We start from the raw sequence: 20,181 nt of genomic DNA, 5'->3' as shown, positions 1-20,181 counted from the left end.
ATTCATGGTAGAGTATTTTTGTCCAATTAATACAGTCACTAGCATGTTCTCTGCATCTCGCTTCAACCATTTAGTCATGTATTACATACCTTTTACCATTTTGCATTGAAAGTGAAACCTTTCAGTAACATGGGTTTCATAATATTTTCAACAAGCCATCACACATCTTTACTTATTAGATATGGAAGAAGTTGAGAGATAGATAATGTCAAAATTTTATGATTTTCTTGGTTACACATTGTTATGTTTGCCCCTCACATCACCAGTATTTTCACGCCGCAATATTTTTAATATATTTCCACCCCAAATTAAAGATGCAAGCAAATATTTATGTAAGTATGTAATTACCTTTTACAAGAAAACTGTCAGTAACTTGCATTTAAATGAAGAATTACAACTGTCGCAAAAGCATTTGCGTAAAACCTCCAGTCAGAGAGTTACCAGTGGGTGCCATAAAAAGGAAGATTGCTGATTGCCCAAAAGAATTGGAACATTGCTGTGTCATTGCCCCAACGGATTTCTACCAATCGGCTATTACCACATTATCAGCTTTGTCAGTTGATATAACTGTTTTAAGACTTCAGCATTTTTAATACATTGTCGTGCCAAAGTAAAGACATGGGAATTGAATGAGACATGTAAAATTATACTTTGTAAGTTGGCAATTTTTTTGGGGACAAGTAATTACATTTTTGTAGTAATATCTGCCAGCATCTTTACTTTGGCATGACAACTGTAACATTGCCTGGCCAGGTGAAACTCAAACAAATTTTGATATTCTCTATTTCTTAACTTCCTTGAGGTTGAATTCATAAAGATGTTTGATAGCTTGTCAAAATGACTGAAAAGTGTCACTGTAAAATGCAAACACCATTAAGAAATAATGGACTAGTGTGAAACTGAAACATATATGTTCATCATAATTACCCACTGAAGTATCAAACTTACATCTGGTTAAACAAGGAAAGTCATTCCATTGTGACCGGTTCTTGACTGTCATCAAGTATGTCAATTAGGTAAAGGTTATTCATAATTGAGAAATGCCAAGTGTTAAACAATATTGAACATAGGCGATTGTTAAGGGTTGAAAATGCACTTGGATTTATTCTCAAGGTGTGGATCTTAATTGGCTTGGCCCAGGGACAAGTATGTAGTATTACTTGGTCTGACCAGTTTTTACCATGTCAGAACGAGTGGTTCTCATGAGCCACGTTTTCTCATTTTTAATAAAATATATATAAGTATGGTTAAAGTCAGTTTAAGGTTAATATCAGAAACTACCACGGTAAGCTTAATATTTTGATTTTCTGTGGGTCGTTGAAATTTATTTTGGGCCATTGCATTTTGAAAGTTTGCTGGCCCAGTGGGTAGTGGTTTAAAAAAAACATTAAAGACTCTATGGATAAAAGTTGAAAGGAATGTAGATTCCATTGTCGTTTAGAGTGGTTGTGACAGTTGGTCAATGATTCAGTTGAAGTTGCCACTGTTTGTTTTAATATGGATGAGCAAGTAATGTTGTTCCTCTGTTGATGTATTTCTTGTGGAACTGTATCTACCGAAGTTGTTGAAAAGCTTGTTCACCCATGCTTGTTGATGTTTGTCTTCATTTAAATTTCTTATGTTACTACTGTCAGTTAACCTGTGTTAGTGATCTGTAACCAAGATAAAGAGCATACACATGGAACACATTTTCTGGTACCAGGTCAGACTTTATTTGAACAGAAATTATTAGCAAAAGTACATGTTCACAGATGATTATTTGCTTGTCCATTTTAAAGAATTTCAGGTACACACTTTGCATTATATATCCTGGACATACTTGAACTTGTCAAGTTTAAGATTTAATTTAACTTTAACAACCTTTACACTTGTACACTACAGTCAGTGTTCATTTTTATATATTTAAAAATGTAGAAAGTATATATATATATATATATATATATATATATATATATATATATATATATATATATATATATATGTATGTATGTATGTATGTATGTATGTATGTATGTATTCTGTTAATTGATTGTTCTACATCTGTATAACTTAGCCTTCAGAAAATGACTTGCAGATATTGGTGTATTTGTCATGATCATTAGGCATTGTTGCATATTGTTTAATCAATACATCTTGGTCATTCATTGTAAAATAAACATTGTGGTGTTCATTTCCCTTTTCAGACAGAGCCACCTCTCAACACACCAGAGAACAGAGAATACACAGCAGAAATTATGTTTGAATCCTTCAATGTTCCTGGATTGTATATTGCAGTACAGGTACATTATCCAAAACCATCACCATAACTGGAGAGAACTTTTCTCCTATGTTACTATCTGGTGGAAAATAAAGTCAGCTCCAGAGAGGAGTGTAGACCAGTTCTACTTTATTATTATCTGATGGATGTAAAGTCTGCATTAGAAATTGCAGGCACCATACCCCACTAGACAACACTACAGCAGAACAGTTCGTAAGAAAGACAACTAATAGATTTAGTATATCACATGACAGAAGATTCATTCTGTTAAAACAGTTTAAGAATACCTATTGCTTGTTTGATTTTGATATTTTGCACTTCAATAATTTCCAGTATCTGCATTTCTTGCAATTTTGTCTTCCTTCCTTCCTGTCAAAAACCTGCTGGGGACAAGAATATAATGGGGTCACATTTTGGTTAAAGTTTTTTCTTCATTTATATTTCCATAACCATTGTTTGGAATATAACATCGAATACTGGTGTTATGGATTTTACTACTACTACTCCTGGATGGGGTCAACAGATAGGACACCATCTTATTAACATGTTGACTCCCTATCTTAATTTTAATAAACTTTCTATCCAGTTAACGATGGAATTGGATTTTTTTATGATCCCAAATTCCACTTCCTCCCTATACTATGTTGTCATGTAGGTTACATCCCTAGATGGGGCCATGACATCATAAGATAGGACACCTTTACCGTTATTATGATATTTAATGACTTAAATCATGTGGAATATTATATGATCCCACACTACCCATTCTTCCAATGATTCCTTTGTCCCTGGAATGTGTCCTGGTAGGACCATAGAGCCAAGAGGAAAGACTCTTTTTAATAAAAAAAATCTATATGCCTGTCTTATGCATGGTGTATTATGTTATTGCATTGTCCATTCATCCATATATCTATCCATTTTAGACACCTACTGTTACCTGATACTGTATAGATACATATAGATTAAAATGGTATAAATTTTCTAATTCTTATTTTTGATAGCTTAAAATAAACATGTAAAAGTTAATATTATATGACCAGATTACATAAATGACATTTATTTATCAAATTGCTTTGATTTCTAGGAATGAAACAGTACGAAAATGGGTGGATGGGGTAACTTCATCATATGTGGTTTTCCAGAACACCCTTGAATTCATGTTTCAGGCCTGAGAAAGATCCCTCAGAATTGATACCCCGCAATAATTAGCAATGCTGCAGTATGGACATAGTTTTAGAGTGCATGCCAAGCGTTTTCTAAAACACCATTCTTGTTGTTATGATATTTTGCCATGTAGTAATTGCATTTTGTTTTCTTCAGGCTGTACTAGCTCTTGCTGCTTCCTGGACATCGAAGCAGGTAGGGGAGAGAACTCTTACTGGAACTGTGATAGACTCTGGAGATGGTGTCACTCATGTCATTCCAGTGGTAAGTACGCAATATTATTTGTGCTTGGTGTAAGGAAATGTCATAGCAGGAGGGATAAATTCACTCGACAACCTCAAAATGGCCAGTGAAAATTTTCTAGTAGAGTGAATTTTGCCAGTGTTTCCCTCTGATAGCTCAAGTGCAATTGAAGGCTAACGAATGTTTTTCTCTTTAATGAAAAGGCTGTTCAGATGAGATTCTTGCCAGCTTTGTTCATTGAAAATCCATTCATTATACTGGAAGTTTGTTTCCCATTTGTTTGATCATACAAGTACTTTGGTGTCACACTTTAGTACTAATAAACATTTACCTGAATTAGAGCAGACTGATCTCAGTTTGTGAATACTTACAGCCATGTTCAGATGGTCACAGAATTGGTTATGGAAAATTACCTTTCCAGCAGACAAATTTAGGTCATTAACACTGTCAACTTTCATACTTCATTTATAAGAGTTTTTATTGGTTGTGTAAAACTGGATCATACTTGCCTGACAGGGTGAGTTAAAACTTGATAAAACTTGACTGACATAGTGAGTAAAACTTTGTCATTATTGCCTGACAGGTTGAGTTCAACATTTTAGTACTTGCCTGGATTTTTATTGATTATTGAGCCTTTAGAGAAGTGTCTGATTTTTCTGCTTATGCAATCAAGAAAAGAGTTGTCAAGTTCAGAAATTCAAATCTGTACTTTTCCTGTTGTACAAGTATTGTTCTACTTGATCAGTACACTGTATACATCATGACAAAATATTTGCATTTCTGCATAATTGACAGAAAACAGCTGTTATTTCATTGTGTGACCAGCCTGGTGGTTAGAGCATCTGCCTCGGATGCAGGAGGTCACAGGTTCGAACCCCAGCCAAGTCATACCAAAGACCTATCAAAATGGTACTAAAAGCTGCCTTATTGGGTGCTTATTATCAAGAGGTTAGGCATTTGGATTGGACTGACTGGGTGGGACATGATGCTACATGTGTGAGACATGATGCCCCATTGCTAGACATCACTGTAAACTGCCACACTGCAGACATCATAGCGATATGACTGAAAAATTGTTAAAGCTACATTAAAAATCCAAATCACACACACCTTTCATAATGAAACTCTGAATTCTTGGATTTGTTTTGTTCATCCAGTAAATGACGTTCTTCTTTATTGGAAAACCTCATAAATGCGATGTATCAAACTGACATAAAGGTACATTAATTTTATGGAAAAAATCGGGAATTCTTGTTTATAGGTCAGCAAAATAACAGAAAAAGTACTGGTAATAGTTTCTTTCGTTTCCTGTCTGCAACTGATTTGATTACACCTGTATGAAATTTTGGCTGAATACAATGTTCTGAACGAAGAAAAGAGTGAAAAGTTATGATATGTCTGTATATTCATTCTGTGGACTTTTAAGGACCATTATAAATTTAAATGGGCAGATATTCTGGTTTGGGCATTATTACATTGTCATTCATCAAATAGCTTCCAACAGAAATGTTGAAGAGTAATGCAAAATCTTGTTTGTTATGAGTTAAATAGAATCTCACATGCATGAATTGTATGAAATTCACACGTGGATAAATTATTTTCGCTTTCCAAACAACTTTTGGCTTACAGAGATACTTCCAGACGATGAGATCGTGGGATACTTACAGATACAATTGAGAATTTTATGCAACTTTAAAAACCTAGCTGCAGATGCATCAATAACAACACTAGCAGCAAATGTTTTTAATTTTTTTTTTACAAATAATCATTTATGAAATTTTCTTGTTTAACTCCTTTTTCCATGATCTCAGTCGATTAGGTGGATGTGTTTACATGTTAGCACTTATATGATTGAGATAAAATTTGGTTATGCAGAAACTATCAGGACCTTCTGATCAAATCACTTCCTAGAAAGGTATTGCAAGGTGTTGTGTTGTGAAATGATTTGGATTTTTAACGTAGCTCTAACAATTTTTCAGTCATGTTGCTACAATGTCTGCAATGTGGCAGTTTATAGTGATGTCTAGCACTGGGGCATTATGCAGCAGACATGTAGCATGATGTCCCACCTAGTCACATTATCCTGACACCAGGCTGACCAGTCCTAACACTAACCTCTTAATGTTGAATGCCCAGCGAGGCAGCTATTAGTAATATTTTTGTAAGTCTTTGGTATGACTCAGCCAGGATCAAACCACGACCTCCCGCATCCGAGGTGGACACTCTAACCACTAGGCCACTGGAGTGGTCTATAGCAAAGTGATGCATTGATCTACCATGGAAGATATTTCTTGAACTCCAAAGGTAAATAGCTGTGAGTCCTTGTTGAATGTTAAAGTGAGTACTTAGGGAAAGTACGGACGACAAAGCAAAGATTATCTGCTCATGATGACACATAGAAAAAGGATCAGATGCAGTTATGCTGAATTTATCTGGCATCTCAGTATGCAGTAGGAACAACAGTGACTAGAAGAAAGTATTTCACCAACATTTACACCTCTCCTTCACTGGCTACCCCTACTGTCTTCCCACCTCAGCAGTTAGATGTGGGGGCTGTCCCCCCATGTAAGAAAACCTTTGGCAGCATCTCTGGAGGCCTGATGTTCAACTTGTTGCATTTTTATATCAAATAAACATTGATCCAAAACCCATTATTTCTTTTTCAGGCTGAAGGTTATGTGATTGGTAGCTGTATAAAACATATCCCAATTGCCGGAAGAGATATCACATATTTCATTCAGCAGCTTCTTCGAGAACGAGAAGTAGGAATACCACCAGAACAATCACTAGAAACTGCAAAAGCAATAAAGGTTAGTATCAAACCATGTTAGTGAAAATGTCATTCTTGCATGACTGTTTCCAACTCTTTATTCACTAAACATTTCAAAAACTTCATATTGCTGCATAAAGAACAGGATGTAGTACTTCACTACCTAATGTAATTCCAAAGCATAAAAAGTAAATCTGCAACCTTTTTGATACATTTCCCTTCACACAAAAATAGTACACCATTAACACACTTGCTTTGTACCTAAAAAGTCATGGTTAGCATGACAGTCTTTTGACCAGAGCAGTTTGGGTTCGAATCATGGGCAGACCAGTCTGAGTGAGCAGCCATTATGCATCTCGGGTGAAGACTACTTTATTCCAGTTGCCTCTGCATGAAATAACCTTCCGTATGTTGATCTTCTGTTAAGCACGTAATTCAGGCAGATGCTTTAGACTTAAGCAGTTCCATGTTCCTGCAGGTGTAAAGGTGTGTTGTTCCCCCATCCAAGCTCAGCTTTGTGTTATGGGTTCTCTTCACAGCTGTAGTGCTTAGTTTGAGACCTCTCAAGTCGCAAGTTGAATTCAGATTTCTAGTATCTTATCAGCATATGTGGTTATCCATCCAAGGTTAGTTGTATCCACTAGATTCTCTAGTTTCTTCTACCACAGGGACACCAGTATATAAGGCAAGAACAAAATATGTGTGTGTCTGGTTGGCCGACTGTCCCTGTTTCTCATTGCTGACCTATGCACCCCTCCATGGTAAAAAAATAAAACACTTGCCTACCCTAATTTTAAAACAAGTGCAGTAGGACACACCTTTTTTGCCTAAGCCTTAGAAAACATGGTATAAAGTGTTTCAGGAGCAATGGTGCTCTACAGATATAACATACTTGTGACGAGAGTGATGGGTGTAAGGAGAAGTTGTTTGCATTTGCAACATGTACAGTGGAGAGAATGTTGGCACACCTCAATGCTATTTGCATGTAATGGTTGGTCCTAAATGGAGATGGTGTTGCTCAGACATTCATTGTGGCTAATTCAGTGGCCATCTTGAAAATATTGTTATAACTATACCTTCTGAATGGATGGCCATATTGACATGGGGTTTTCACCAGAAGATGTCTTATGTCTAGTTGGTTCTAAATGAAATGGTGCCCAGTCTGATATCTTGAATATAGTATTGTTGCTAGTCCTGAATGAAAAATAACAGATGACTTCTTATGATTTGTAGATGGTCCAAAATGAAAATGATGTTTCCCTGGTGTCCAATATGACTACTGTGGTGATCTTGAAGGCATTGTTATCACTATACCTCCTGAATGGGGCCTTTGAGTGGCCAAATGGTCTAAAGCAATCTTCGTTTTTGATCACTGCCATCTCACACCTGTCTGCGTGGGTTTGAGTCTAGGATTTGGCCAATGTGGGTATGTGAGAAAGCTTGCCAGTAGCTTCTGGTGGGTCAGTGGTTCTTCCCTGGGTTTTCCCGGGTTCTTCCTCCATCATTAATACTGGCCACCATGCATAGCCTATTGTGTGCTGAAAAATGGCGTTAAACCCTACAACAACAACAACCTCCTGAATGGATGGTCGTCATCTCGTAAGGGGATTTTTACAAAACAGTTTCATATGATGCTTAGTTGGTCAAAGTATGCTTGCATACATGCCAACCATTACGCTTTTGGTGTAATCATTACGCTTTTTACACTAAATTATGCCTTATGCGTAAACATATATGGATTATGCTTTTTCGGTATATCCACCTTCCCAAAAAAAAAAAAAAATTGTTTGTTTTCTCGTTTTTATTAACATCCCATTAATACTGGCCGCCATGTATAGCCTATCGTGTGCTGAAAAATGGCATTAAACCCTACAACAACAATAACAACATTAACATTCCATTAATCCCACAGACTGTATTTTAGAAAAGACGGCTTCTGCGTAACTACAGTATAAGAGTACACTTGTCCATGCACTTTTCCAACAGTATTATTTTCTATTTATAGCAACTATCCTATTACCCAGAAACATGCTGGTTCTACTTTCAAACTTTTGACCTCGTATTCTATTTATAGCAGCTGTATGGCTTAGTGAGGAGAGAACAGACTGGTTTTCTAATTTTTTATCTTTATTCGCAGATTCTTTTATCTAATTTATATTTAGTACAGAACCAGTCTATAGGTATTTGGTGCTAAAAAGTATAATTTATTTTAGTTGATGTGTGTACAAGAGCAAAAATATTTCCTTTCAAATAATTTAACAGATGGATTAGAAAATGGCCAAAAATAAACAAAACAAAAAATAACAGAATCCTCCAAAGATGAGGACACGAGGGCAGCATCATGTGACATCTATTGCAGGCCGTGTGGAAATAATTTTACTATTTGGCGCTAAAAGTCTTCAGACGTATTCTGGTCGATGTTTGTGCTAGAGCACATATATTTTTTCAAAGAATTTCACAGGTGGATCAGAAAAAGACCACACAAAAACCCAGAATCCTTCAAAGATGAATACATGAATGGCATAATACAGCGTTCCATTCTCGGGCACAGGGGCTCGTATCATTGCTTAAAATTGACCTGTCATACATGGACTATATAGTACATGTATGACAGGTCAGTTTTAAGCAACAATATGAGTCCCTATATTCTATGGCAGCATCATGCTCATTGCAGTCTGTGCGGAAACGATTTTAATATTGGGCATGTTGGTAAATTTTATGTGGAGAAACACTTGAAAACAAAGAAATGCATCGAATTAGCTTGTCTTACGAACTCCAATACTAAGGTAACTTCTTATCTACAGCAGAACCAAAGTGCGGACATGAATGATATAAATGAAGAGGTGTTCTTTACCAAGTTCTTAATAGAAAGATAATGAAGATCTTGCTATTGGTGCAGAAGCAAGAGAATTCATAGAACACAGTTCTACTCTAGCTGTGAAGGTGTTTTATGATAATGTTAGAGATTATTATGCTACAGCCTGTGATTACATGCTCCAGAAATTCCCCTATGGAGATGAAGTGCTTTTAAATGCATCAGTTGCTGATGTAAATGAGAGACAGTCAAAAAGCTTTAAAAGTGTTAGATTCTTTGTCAAGAGATATCCCTTTCTATTACCATCCTTGTCTACCTTGAAAGGAGAATTCTTGAAGTATAAAGTTGGGATTCTACCTGACAATATACTTAATGCAGATAGAGTTGGTGTGCAGTGACACCTTATTTCCCAGCTAAAAGACACAATCACTGGAAGATATAAATTTCCTCTTCTTTGTCAGGTTATGAAAGGAATATTGGTTCTTGACCATTCTAATGCTGACTGTGAGAGATTGTTCAGTATTGTTAATAAACATAAAAGCGAAATCAGATCCAGGCTCAGTAACCCAGTACTTTGTGCTCAGCTGGTGTGCAAAACATTTATGGTCTAAGCTGGTACAAAGTGTTTTAAAATGAAACATGAAAATCTGTTGCTCTCTAAAGCTAAAAGTGCAACATATGAAAACTTGAAGCAGTAAAGGATGTTAAAAGACAAGAGGGGCAAAAAAAATCATTGTTCCTTGAATTTTTAGCATGTTATATATGGATTCCTCTTCTGCTTGGATTCTTTTTGTCCACTTGGATTACACTTTTTCCTCGTCAGGGGTTGGCATGTATGTGCTTGCCATGGTGGTCATCTTGAATGTCTATCACCATTTGTCCTGAATGAATGTTTGTAAACAACATAGGGTTTTCACTGAAAGACTTTTTATGATGTTTAGTTGGGTGTAAATAGAAATGGTGCCAATCTGACTTTTAAAATGACTGCCACAATGGCCATATGGAGAGGGAAAAAAACATTTGTACCACTTTTTCCTAGATGGCTGGCCTTACTGGTCATATATACATGTATTGTGATGTCTAGTGTATATTAAATAGAAACATTGCCATTCTGATATCAAATATGGCCATCATAGCATCCATCTTTAAAATCATGTTATTGTCATTCCTCCAGTATAGAAAGTTATATCAACATCGGGTTTTCATCAGAAGACTTTTAAAATGCCTTGATCGTCCTAAATGAAAATGACGCCAAGTTGACATCCAGTATGTTCACCACAGCAGCTGTGGCCAAGTGGTTAGAATGTCCACCTCGGAAGCGAGAGTTCGTGGATTCTAACCCTGGCCAAGTCATACCAAAGTCTTACAAAAATGGTACTAACAGCGGTCTCACTAGGCACTCAGCATTAAGAGGATAGTGTTAGGACTGGTCAGCCTGCTGTCAGTATAATGTGACTCGGTTGTATGTGATGTTATATGTCTGTGGCACGATGCTTAGGTGCTAGACATCACTATAAACTGCCACACTGCAGACTTCGTAGCACTATGATTTAAAAATTGTTAAAGCTACGTGAAAAATCCAATTCACACACATCAAAGTGCTGGGTTATTTTGTTAAAATAGGGATTTTACTTTGAAACTTAATGAGTGGGATTCCATTCTGCACCAAGCGGTCTCCAGACCATACAGACAGGTTTGCATAATGAAAAAATTATGTGGGAAGTGTATTTGCATTATCAGTCTGAAGCTCGGTACAGCAAGGCTTTACCTTTGTTAAATATTTTACATTCTTATCCAAATTATGTGATTATTCTTAAATTAAGGTTGAAGTGTTGTATTTTTTTTCTTGGTAAATTTGGAATCATTTCATACAAAAATTAATTATCTTTTCTTACAGGAACGATACAGCTATGTGTGTCCTGACATTGCAAAAGAATTTGCAAAATATGACCAAGATCCTTCGAAGTGGATGAAGCAGTTTGATGGAGTAAACACTGTTACAAAGCAGCCTTTTACAGTAGATGTGGGATATGAGAGATTTCTAGGTCCTGAAATTTTCTTCCATCCTGAGGTATATACAAAGCTTAAAGGTTGTGTTTGATATGTATTAGTTTTGCAACACAAGTGTCGAATGTTTCTCTGAAATGCCAAGAACACATTATGTATATCTAATAATAGTTTCCTTGCAAACTTTCATGGACATGCCATAAACAAGATGGTAGGATGTATGTGGAACATGGAGTTCATGCCGGGACACTTGTCTGAAAAATGTTCTCAGATGATCAGATTGCAAGAAAGTGTGGATCTGCCATAACCAAAACAACTAATATCATCCATTCTCTGGGAAATATTGGTGCTAGCCAGACGTTTTAGATTATAAAAGGAATTCAGCATCGCCACAGATGGTAGTAATGATTATGTAGATGTAAAACTGTATCCAGTATGTGTGTGGAAGTTTTCCTAATGCTTTTAAAACTTGTATTACTGTAAGGTAAATTTTTAACATTGGTATTATTTTATTTCTATGTGATTAGTGGGTAAATGGTTATATATTTTCATTATATGTGCTAAACTATCATATGATTATGATACGGTTAATTAGATGTTCTAAATAAATCAGTCTCCTTTGATGCAAAAAATGTTAATGATAAGCCATCCTGTGAGTAAACTGATAACCTATTCCATGAGTTGGTTGATTAATTTCACAGGTATGTACATTATACTGGTTTAAGACATACCCTTTGGATCTGAATATCAGTCCCTAAGTCTTCACGAAATATGCGGATGGAGTCCTGGTGTGATCTGAGCCACCTTCAGGACCATGAGAACTACCTGAACCAGGTTCAGATAGCTCCAGTTTATTTATCTGTTATATCAAGGCATGAAATCTGATGAATTACTTTTTCTTTGCTTTGGATTCTTTGTCGGTGAAGAAAAATCCGATATTTCATCCACTTGCGAATGAAGTTTAAAACCCATTGCTCCTAAATGAAAATGGTGCCAATCTGATGTCCAGTATGGCCACGACAGTAACCATCTAGAAAATCTTGTTATCGCTACTCCTGAATAGAAAGTCATATTGATATGGGGTTTTCACAAAAAGTCTTAAGATGTCTACATGGTCCTAAATAAAACTAGAGCTGATCTGGAGTGTAATATAACTGCCACAGTGGCCAGCTTGAAAATCTCTTTTTAATGGAAAAATCATTTTGACATGGGTTTTCATCAGAAGGAGTTCATCTGGTGTCTACTTTTCCAAATGAAAAAGACTAGCCCTCAATATGGCCAGCAATGTGGCTATCTTGAAAATATTGTTATCTTTACTCCAAAATGGATTGTATATCAACTTGGGGGTGGAATTAAGATGATATTTAATTGGTCATGAATTAAAATGGTACATGTCTATGATTGCCATGATGGCTGCCATGACAGTCTTGTTGTTACTATTTCCTGGGCTATGTTTATGATTTAGTGTATGTACTTGTAAAATGCATTGTCAGCAGTTTGTTGCTAATTAATTAAGGATATAATAGTCCTGCTCTGCTTGTTGTACTGAACTTAAAGAATGAGTGAAGACCTAAAAAGTGCATTTTTGTATGCAGAATAATTTCAGTTCTGAATAGAATCAACCATACTTGTATTCTTCTGTAGTGCTAAAGTTACAACCATTGAATTTTGTTTCTTAATATCATGTGAATTACTAATGTATTTTTTAACTCTTTTCAGTTCTCCAACCCGGACTTCACAACACCAATATCCGATGTAGTTGATGCTGTGATACAGAACTCCCCAATTGATTGCAGGAGAGGACTCTATAAGGTAAACCCCAAAACTTTTGCAGCCTTTACAACTGCATTATTCTAAACCCAAGGGAACAGAGAATTCAAATAATATGGCATAATCAAGGATTAAATCCAGGGACTATAGCTCAAAATCCATTACATATATTATACACTCTCATTGCTTGGACTGCATGTATGTTATTCCAGAAAATATTCAGACAGAAATCACACTGTAATTGTAATTTATGTATCTACCATATATACTCTTGTCAAAGCCAACTGCTAACTGCATAGATCCAGATCTGCTATCCCATAACATGCTGTCAGATCTTGGTAATCACTCCGGTGGCCTTAGTGGCTAGAACATCCACCTCGGATGCTGGAGGTCGCATGTTTGAACCCCAGCCAAGTAATACCAAAGACTTATTTAAAAAATGGTACTTGCAGCTGCCTCACTTGGCACTCAGCATTAAGAGGTTAGTGTTAGGACTGGTCGACCTGATGTCAGGATAATGTGACTGGGTGGGACATGATGCCCCAGTGCTAGACATCACTATAAACTGCCACACTGCAGACATTGTAGCAATATGACTGAAAAACGTTTAAGCTATGTTAAAAATCCAAATCACACACTCAACACTGGCAGATCTCAGTCTATGCATTTTGTTAGGAGTGGTCAGTTGAAGAAACAACATAGACCCTAATCTGCCAGAACATTATGGTTTTTGCAGTTTGACTCAGCTTACTTTACAAGTGAGCATATATGATACCACGTTTGGCAAATTTTCACCAGTGGTTTAGGAAGAGTTGTTGTTTTTATGGGTTTAACACCATTTTCAGCATATTGATAGGCTATTCATGGCAGCCAGCGTATTTGTTGGAGGAAGAACCCAGGAAAACCCTGGGAAGAACCACCAACCCATAGGAAGCTACTGGCAAGTTTTCTGACATATCCATGTTAGTCCAGCCCAAGGCTTGAACCCACAAGCACCTGGGACCACTCAGCCACTCGGGGCCAGATTTAGGAAGAGAGGTAATTAAGACAGTATTAGCAAATTAATTGCACTGTTATGTATTCACAGGCACCTGATTATTTTATGAGCCAGTCTGTGTATGGTGATATATAAATATTGTCTTCAAAAGTATAAAAGCTGTGGAAGGCAGAAAATGATTACAGAAAAAAATTAATTTTTTAGATGAAGCCTGCGTATGGTTAAAATTTAGGCTTCAGCGTAAAACTTTTTTTTCTTTTATCACTGTCGCTGTATAGGTGCTACTGGATGTAAACTGGGTTATCTCAGAGGGATGGATTTGAGCAGCTACAAGGGAAATGAACTTAAAGTAGACAACAACTGCTCATTTTGAATTGCTCAAATGTCCGATGGTCATTAAGTTAACCCTTGATTATGGCACATGATCAAATGTTTAAAATGTCACTCTCAGTTATTAATATTAAAATTCTAGGTTTCATCTTTTTTGGTGGTAAATCACCTTTATGCAGTTCCACCTTATTTATTGATTTCTGGGAGTCTCGAGTCCATGGCTTTTTAAACAGAAGTTCTGTTGAGAGCTCCACAGATGATTTTTTTTTCTCCCTAGATTGATTAGTCTTGTTCATCCATACCTCTCGCATGCCACAGTGAGTTCTTGCTGTACAGGCATAGGGTAAATTACCTTCTTTCCATAAGATCTGTTTCCAGCAGAAGGTGCTTTGGTATAACTACATTACAGTCAGAATATCCTCTACCATTCTCATTGAATCCTTGAAAAATACTGTGTGCCCATTATGATCTGCCCTCTTTTTACTATTTATTATGTCTTTATAACCATATTGATGCAACAATAAAACTATGACATTAATAGTTCTAGCAACAGAAGCAATAGCTTAGGGCTGTGGAAACTAAATGATTTTTTTTTTCATTCAAAAGTTAAGGAATAGCAGTCTACACTTGCTTGTACAACATTGATTGTTGAAATGTTGTTGAACGTTATTTTCAGGAGAATCTTTTCATGTCATATCTCTGGTTATTTGTCCGCCAAAACTGACCAGTTTTGGATTATCATTATGAATACCTTCTTGTCTTGCAAGAGGTCTAATTGAAAAAGACTACAAACTAATGTGACCAGGCCTAATCACTTTACTATCAAACACCAGCGTAGGTTTCAAAAAAAGTAGAAGTCACTTTTCCCAACATGACATAAATGGGAGAACCTTGGAATTTGCCCTTGCATCATTCAAGCCATGACGAACCTTATCACTTAAGTAGAAATAAATGTATGTTTTCTGTTATTAAAAGTATTATTTTCCATTTTAAGTGAATTTGAGGGTTTACCTGATCAAACCCACAGGTTTCGGCTGGGAGATTTTTGCAGAAGAATTTCCTGTTTATTGGGTTTTGTTTTAACAGATTATTGCTGCAAGGATGTGGGAGCTAAATGCCTTTCCAAAGGACATACCAAGAAAACACTTAAGTGTCTCAAGGCAGAGATATGCTCGGAGTTTATGCTTTGTTTCAATTAATTGGATTTAATCATATGTAAGCAACACTGTTTACTAGGGCACTTGGCCAATTATCATAAAAAATCTGACAAAAACAAATCTGTACATTCTTAAATTCAGTGGCAGTTGAGTGCATTGATTTATGTGATAATGTTTTTTTTTAACAAGGTTTTGCACATTTCAGGGCATAGGTATTGCTTTTACAGTAAATTAGAACAAAATTTAAAAATGCGAACAAAAATTTTTCCTTAGGATCCCCATCTTTGCTAGCCAAGGTTCTGATATGTTAACCTATCTATACTTTGGCAGATCAAGACGATATTTTAGTGCTTTGTTCTAGGGACATCTGTTGGATTTTTTTTAAGCATGTAATGCCAACTAAAAACAGCATGTAACTGCAGTGCATTGTACATCAGCTGAAAATGGAGGCAATTTACTTCAGAAGGATACTCTGTAAGTTTAACATCAAAAGTATGACTAAATACAAGATAGAAGCCATTACAGGTGTATTTGAGTGAAAGGCATTTGTACAAACATGGACTGGCAGTGGAAAATTGTTTATTTATGAGTCCATTATGGTTGTGTGCTCCCCTTGCCTCGATCATATAGGAACAATGTTCAAATTTGAACAACTTAATTTTGATTTGATGTGGTGGCTTGCTGCAACATCCAGTGAAATTCACAGACCTGAAGCACAGTAATATCTGCTCAGTTCGCAGAGGTGTAGATATGGTTAACATATCAGAATCTTGGCTGGCAGAAATGTAGTATCCCGACCCTAACGTAGTCCACTCCTGAAGTTTGCATGTAAAGATACGTACATGCTTTATATATCACTTAAGGGCTTTTTTATTTTAATTTCCGTAAGAAACCACAGCAATGATGGCTTTGGGATAACTCACTGGTGCACATAAGGGTTTCAGTCATTTTGCTCCGATTTTATTTTTTATTTATATGAGTATGTGCTTGCATGCCGAAGGGAAATTTGTAGAAAACTAATTTCTATATGAAATGTGTCTGTTTCAGAACATTGTGCTGTCTGGAGGTTCAACCATGTTCAAAGACTTTGGCAGGAAATTGCAGAGGGATGTGAAGCGAATGGTAGATCAGAGATTGAAAATCAGTGAAGAGTTGAGTGGAGGGCAACTCAAGGTATGTAACTCTTCTCAGCATGATGCTGCTAAAAGTTGCCTTGCACTGCTAGGACCTATAGTTTACGATGTCTTTGTTCAAACTTTAATTATCTAAAAGAATATAGAGATGGAAGTCGTTACAAATATGAGCCTTTCCATTTTTTACTCTAGCCCCAATCTTACTTCCCAGCCCATGGTGGAAAATCTTTGCTGCTGTATATTAATCGTTGTAAAACATGGATCATTCTCTATTATTTTGATATTACAAGGATGAACATGTCATGCTCATGCTGTCATCTTGTCATCCTCAGAATTCATTGTGCGCATGAAAACTAAATTTTACCCCCAGCTAAAGCAAACCTGCCAACCCATATGAATCGACCATAAGTCTTACTAAAATTACCTCTAAATTATGGAATTGAAAAGTAATAGAAAAAATTCGGAAAATATGATTGTTACAGTCAAATTCAGGTTTGTGCTTGTTGATCTAGATTTGGCTTTCATGTGAGATTCAGTCAACTATTCAGGAAACCAGTCTAAATTTACAGTAGTACCACAGACATTTTAAATTGTTCATATGTTTTTCGTGCAAAATGCTTGCATGATCAAGCAGTTGTTTATATAGTATTTTGTAAAATGGGTGTCCAGTGAAAGAAAACATGATGGAGACAAAGAAACAGTATTCCTCTTACGAAGTTTGAACAATCAGCTCACAAGTTTAAAAAGGAATATTCAGAATGTTGAGATAAAGTAGAAAAGGCAGCAGTTACGTTTATTGAATATCATTTCTTGAATATCACTTGAGTGTGTCATGGTGGGAGAGATGTTTGTTGTTGTTGTAGAGTTTAACACCATTTTTCAGCACAAGATTTATTTGTTGATTTCTCTGAGCTATTATTATAATGATCTTTCAAGGGATTTTGAGGAGCAGAAAGGAGCAAATGATGGTGAATAATTACCATGTAAGACACATAATCAGTTTCTCAAAAATGACACTTGTTGCAGAAATAGTCAGTACAGGACACCTACATGGTCATTATGACTTGTACTTTTCATAATGCATTATCTGATCAGGAGTGTAGATAGCAATCAGAAAACAAGGAAATGTGAGCTTCTGACCTATCACCCACCCACCCCAACTCCTACTACAGGCAGATGCATCCAGGATTCAAAAATGTCAATGTCATCTACTCATCTCACAGATGTTAACAAAATTTGACGAAGGCCTCCAAGCATAAAGGTCGTTAAATATTGTCAATCCACCACCAGATTAATGGCCACTGTTACTAGAAGTAGCAAAATCTTTAAATGCCTTTTCAAAAACTTCTGTGGAGAATTTGTTTAAATTAAACTTAAAGAACCCTGGCATGAAGGCCTTTCAGGTTTGTACAAATGTTGATCCATTGTCAAATATGACAGCAGTTGATAAATGCTGCTCTGGTGGCCTAAGTGGTTCAAGTGACTGCCTCAGATGTGGGAGGTCACAAGTTTGAACACCAGCTGAGTCATACTAATGACTTTTAAAAATGGTTATAGCAACTGCCTCACTTGGCACTCAGCGTTAAGAGGTTAGTGTTAGTACGTGTCGGCCTGGTGTCAGGATAATATGATTGGGTAGGACATCATGCTACATGTCTGCGGCATGATGCCCCAGTGCTAGATATCACTATAAACTGTCAAGCTGCGGACATTGTAGTGGCATGACTAAAATTTGTAAAGCTACATTAAAATCTAAAACACACATAAAAAAGCCAATAGACAAAATTTTATCAAATACATTCTACCTTAATGGATTTTCAGATTTGTGCTAATTATGTTATTATGGTACAGTAGCAAAACCCCATTTTAAAAGGACTTTTTATAATAAAAAAAACTGCTCAACAGATTTTTTAAAAATTTAAAGAGAGCAGTAAGGTCTATAAATAAAGTCCTGATACGCCGTAACAAAAGGTTGAAGAAGTTTGTCAGTAACTTTAAAACATTATTTTTCACATTATATGCAATCAATAGAATTGGAAGAAATTTCTACAGAAGGCTTCCAACTGACCCAAGTTTCTAGGTCTAGTGGTATTCCATTTGGCTAATGGGCAGATATCAGCCACGTGAGCAATATCAGGCCCACTTGGGGCATTATCTTTCAGATTTGTATAATGGATTCAAATATTGATGATATGAAGAACTGATTTGAAGTGTATCATATTGGATAACTGTTAATTCATTGTCACTGTAGTTAAGTGAGTTTTCCTTGGTCTCAAGCCACAGTATTGAGGAGACTTTGCTTACCGACTTCATGATAAATATTCTGTTGTTACAGATACAGTATAAGTGAATTGACTGCATTACTTTTCTTTTTGCACAGCCCAAGCCTATAGATGTGCAGGTGGTCACGCATCACATGCAAAGATATGCAGTATGGTTTGGAGGCAGCATGCTGGCATCAACGGTAAGTTTTATTTTGTTATGAATTTTTGTTTTCCTATTGATGTTCTATATAGGTCCAAGGTCAGTTTTAATGGCCCAAAGTCTGGTTTTATTCACCTGAGACAATAGTGAGTGCCTAAACAACTCGACGAAAGCAGATTTGACCAATGGAGACCTGTGAAATGACTAATATAAAATACAGTTGTTAGCTTGACTGGTCATGGATCAAATAATCATAAGGGATGGCCTGTTGGTCATTGATCATTAATCCTATAGCACAAGTTTGTTATTTCTACTCATCTGAAACTAGCAGGAGGATTGCCATGAAACTTTACAAACACACTTTCCTCCAGGGTCTAGTTGGTCCTAAATGAAAAGAATGTCTTTTGGACAGCAAACATTTTCGCATAAATTGTGGTAAAGCTGAATAGATCATGATATCTGCATGGAATTTTCACTAAATGACTTTTGTATGTTTAGTTGGTCCTAATGAAAAAAGTGATGATGTGATATCCAATATGTCTGCCAAGGCATCCAGCATGACAATCTAGTTATTTTTGCTCCTTCTGAATGCAAAGTCATTTTGACATCAGGTTTTCACCAGGAGACTTAGTTATTATGTCTACTTGGACCTAAATGAAAATTGTGCTGATCTTGAAAATTTTGTTATTGCCACTCTTAGATGGTTGGACATATTGACATAGGGTTTTCACTCAAATAGGCTTACGATATTCAGTTAGTCCTACGATATTTAGTTAGTCCTTAATGAAAATACTTTTTATGGACATCCGGTATGTCCACCATAGATGCCATCATGGAAATCTTTCTGTTGATTATCCTCTAAAACAGAAAGTCACATTGTCATAGGTTTTCACCAGAAGACTTATCCTGGTGTCTAGTTGGTACTAAATGAAAATAATGCTGATCTGACATCCAATATAGTGACTATGGTGGCCACCAAAATGAAAATAGTGCTGATCTGGCATCCAATATATTGACTATGGTGGACACCAAAATGAAAATAGTGCTGATCTGGCATCCAATATATTGACTATGGTGGACACCAAAATGAAAATAGTGCTGATCTGGCATCCAA

At 36.3% G+C, this 20,181-nt stretch overlaps 1 protein-coding gene across 2 annotated transcripts in view; it reads left to right on the top strand.

Annotated features, from left to right (window-relative positions):
• The window catches only part of LOC149776438 (actin-related protein 3), a 37,139-nt gene that overhangs the window by 8,919 nt on the left and 8,039 nt on the right, over positions 1 to 20,181 (top strand). For both annotated transcript variants that reach the window (XM_089940851.1, XM_089940850.1), the window contains exons 4-10: positions 2,184 to 2,279; positions 3,578 to 3,685; positions 6,331 to 6,474; positions 11,147 to 11,320; positions 12,976 to 13,068; positions 16,558 to 16,683; positions 19,024 to 19,107. In XM_089940851.1, coding sequence (XP_089796977.1) covers positions 2,184 to 2,279; positions 3,578 to 3,685; positions 6,331 to 6,474; positions 11,147 to 11,320; positions 12,976 to 13,068; positions 16,558 to 16,683; positions 19,024 to 19,107 — 825 coding nt within the window. The remainder of the gene's footprint in view (positions 1 to 2,183; positions 2,280 to 3,577; positions 3,686 to 6,330; positions 6,475 to 11,146; positions 11,321 to 12,975; positions 13,069 to 16,557; positions 16,684 to 19,023; positions 19,108 to 20,181) is intronic.

Source organism: Sinohyriopsis cumingii, chromosome 18, assembly GCF_028554795.1.
Source record: "Sinohyriopsis cumingii isolate HCF-2022 chromosome 18, ASM2855479v2, whole genome shotgun sequence".
Lineage (NCBI taxonomy): Eukaryota > Metazoa > Mollusca > Bivalvia > Unionida > Unionidae > Sinohyriopsis > Sinohyriopsis cumingii.
The sequence above is the reverse complement of the archived record's forward strand: the minus strand, read 5'-3'. Positions and strand labels throughout refer to the sequence as shown.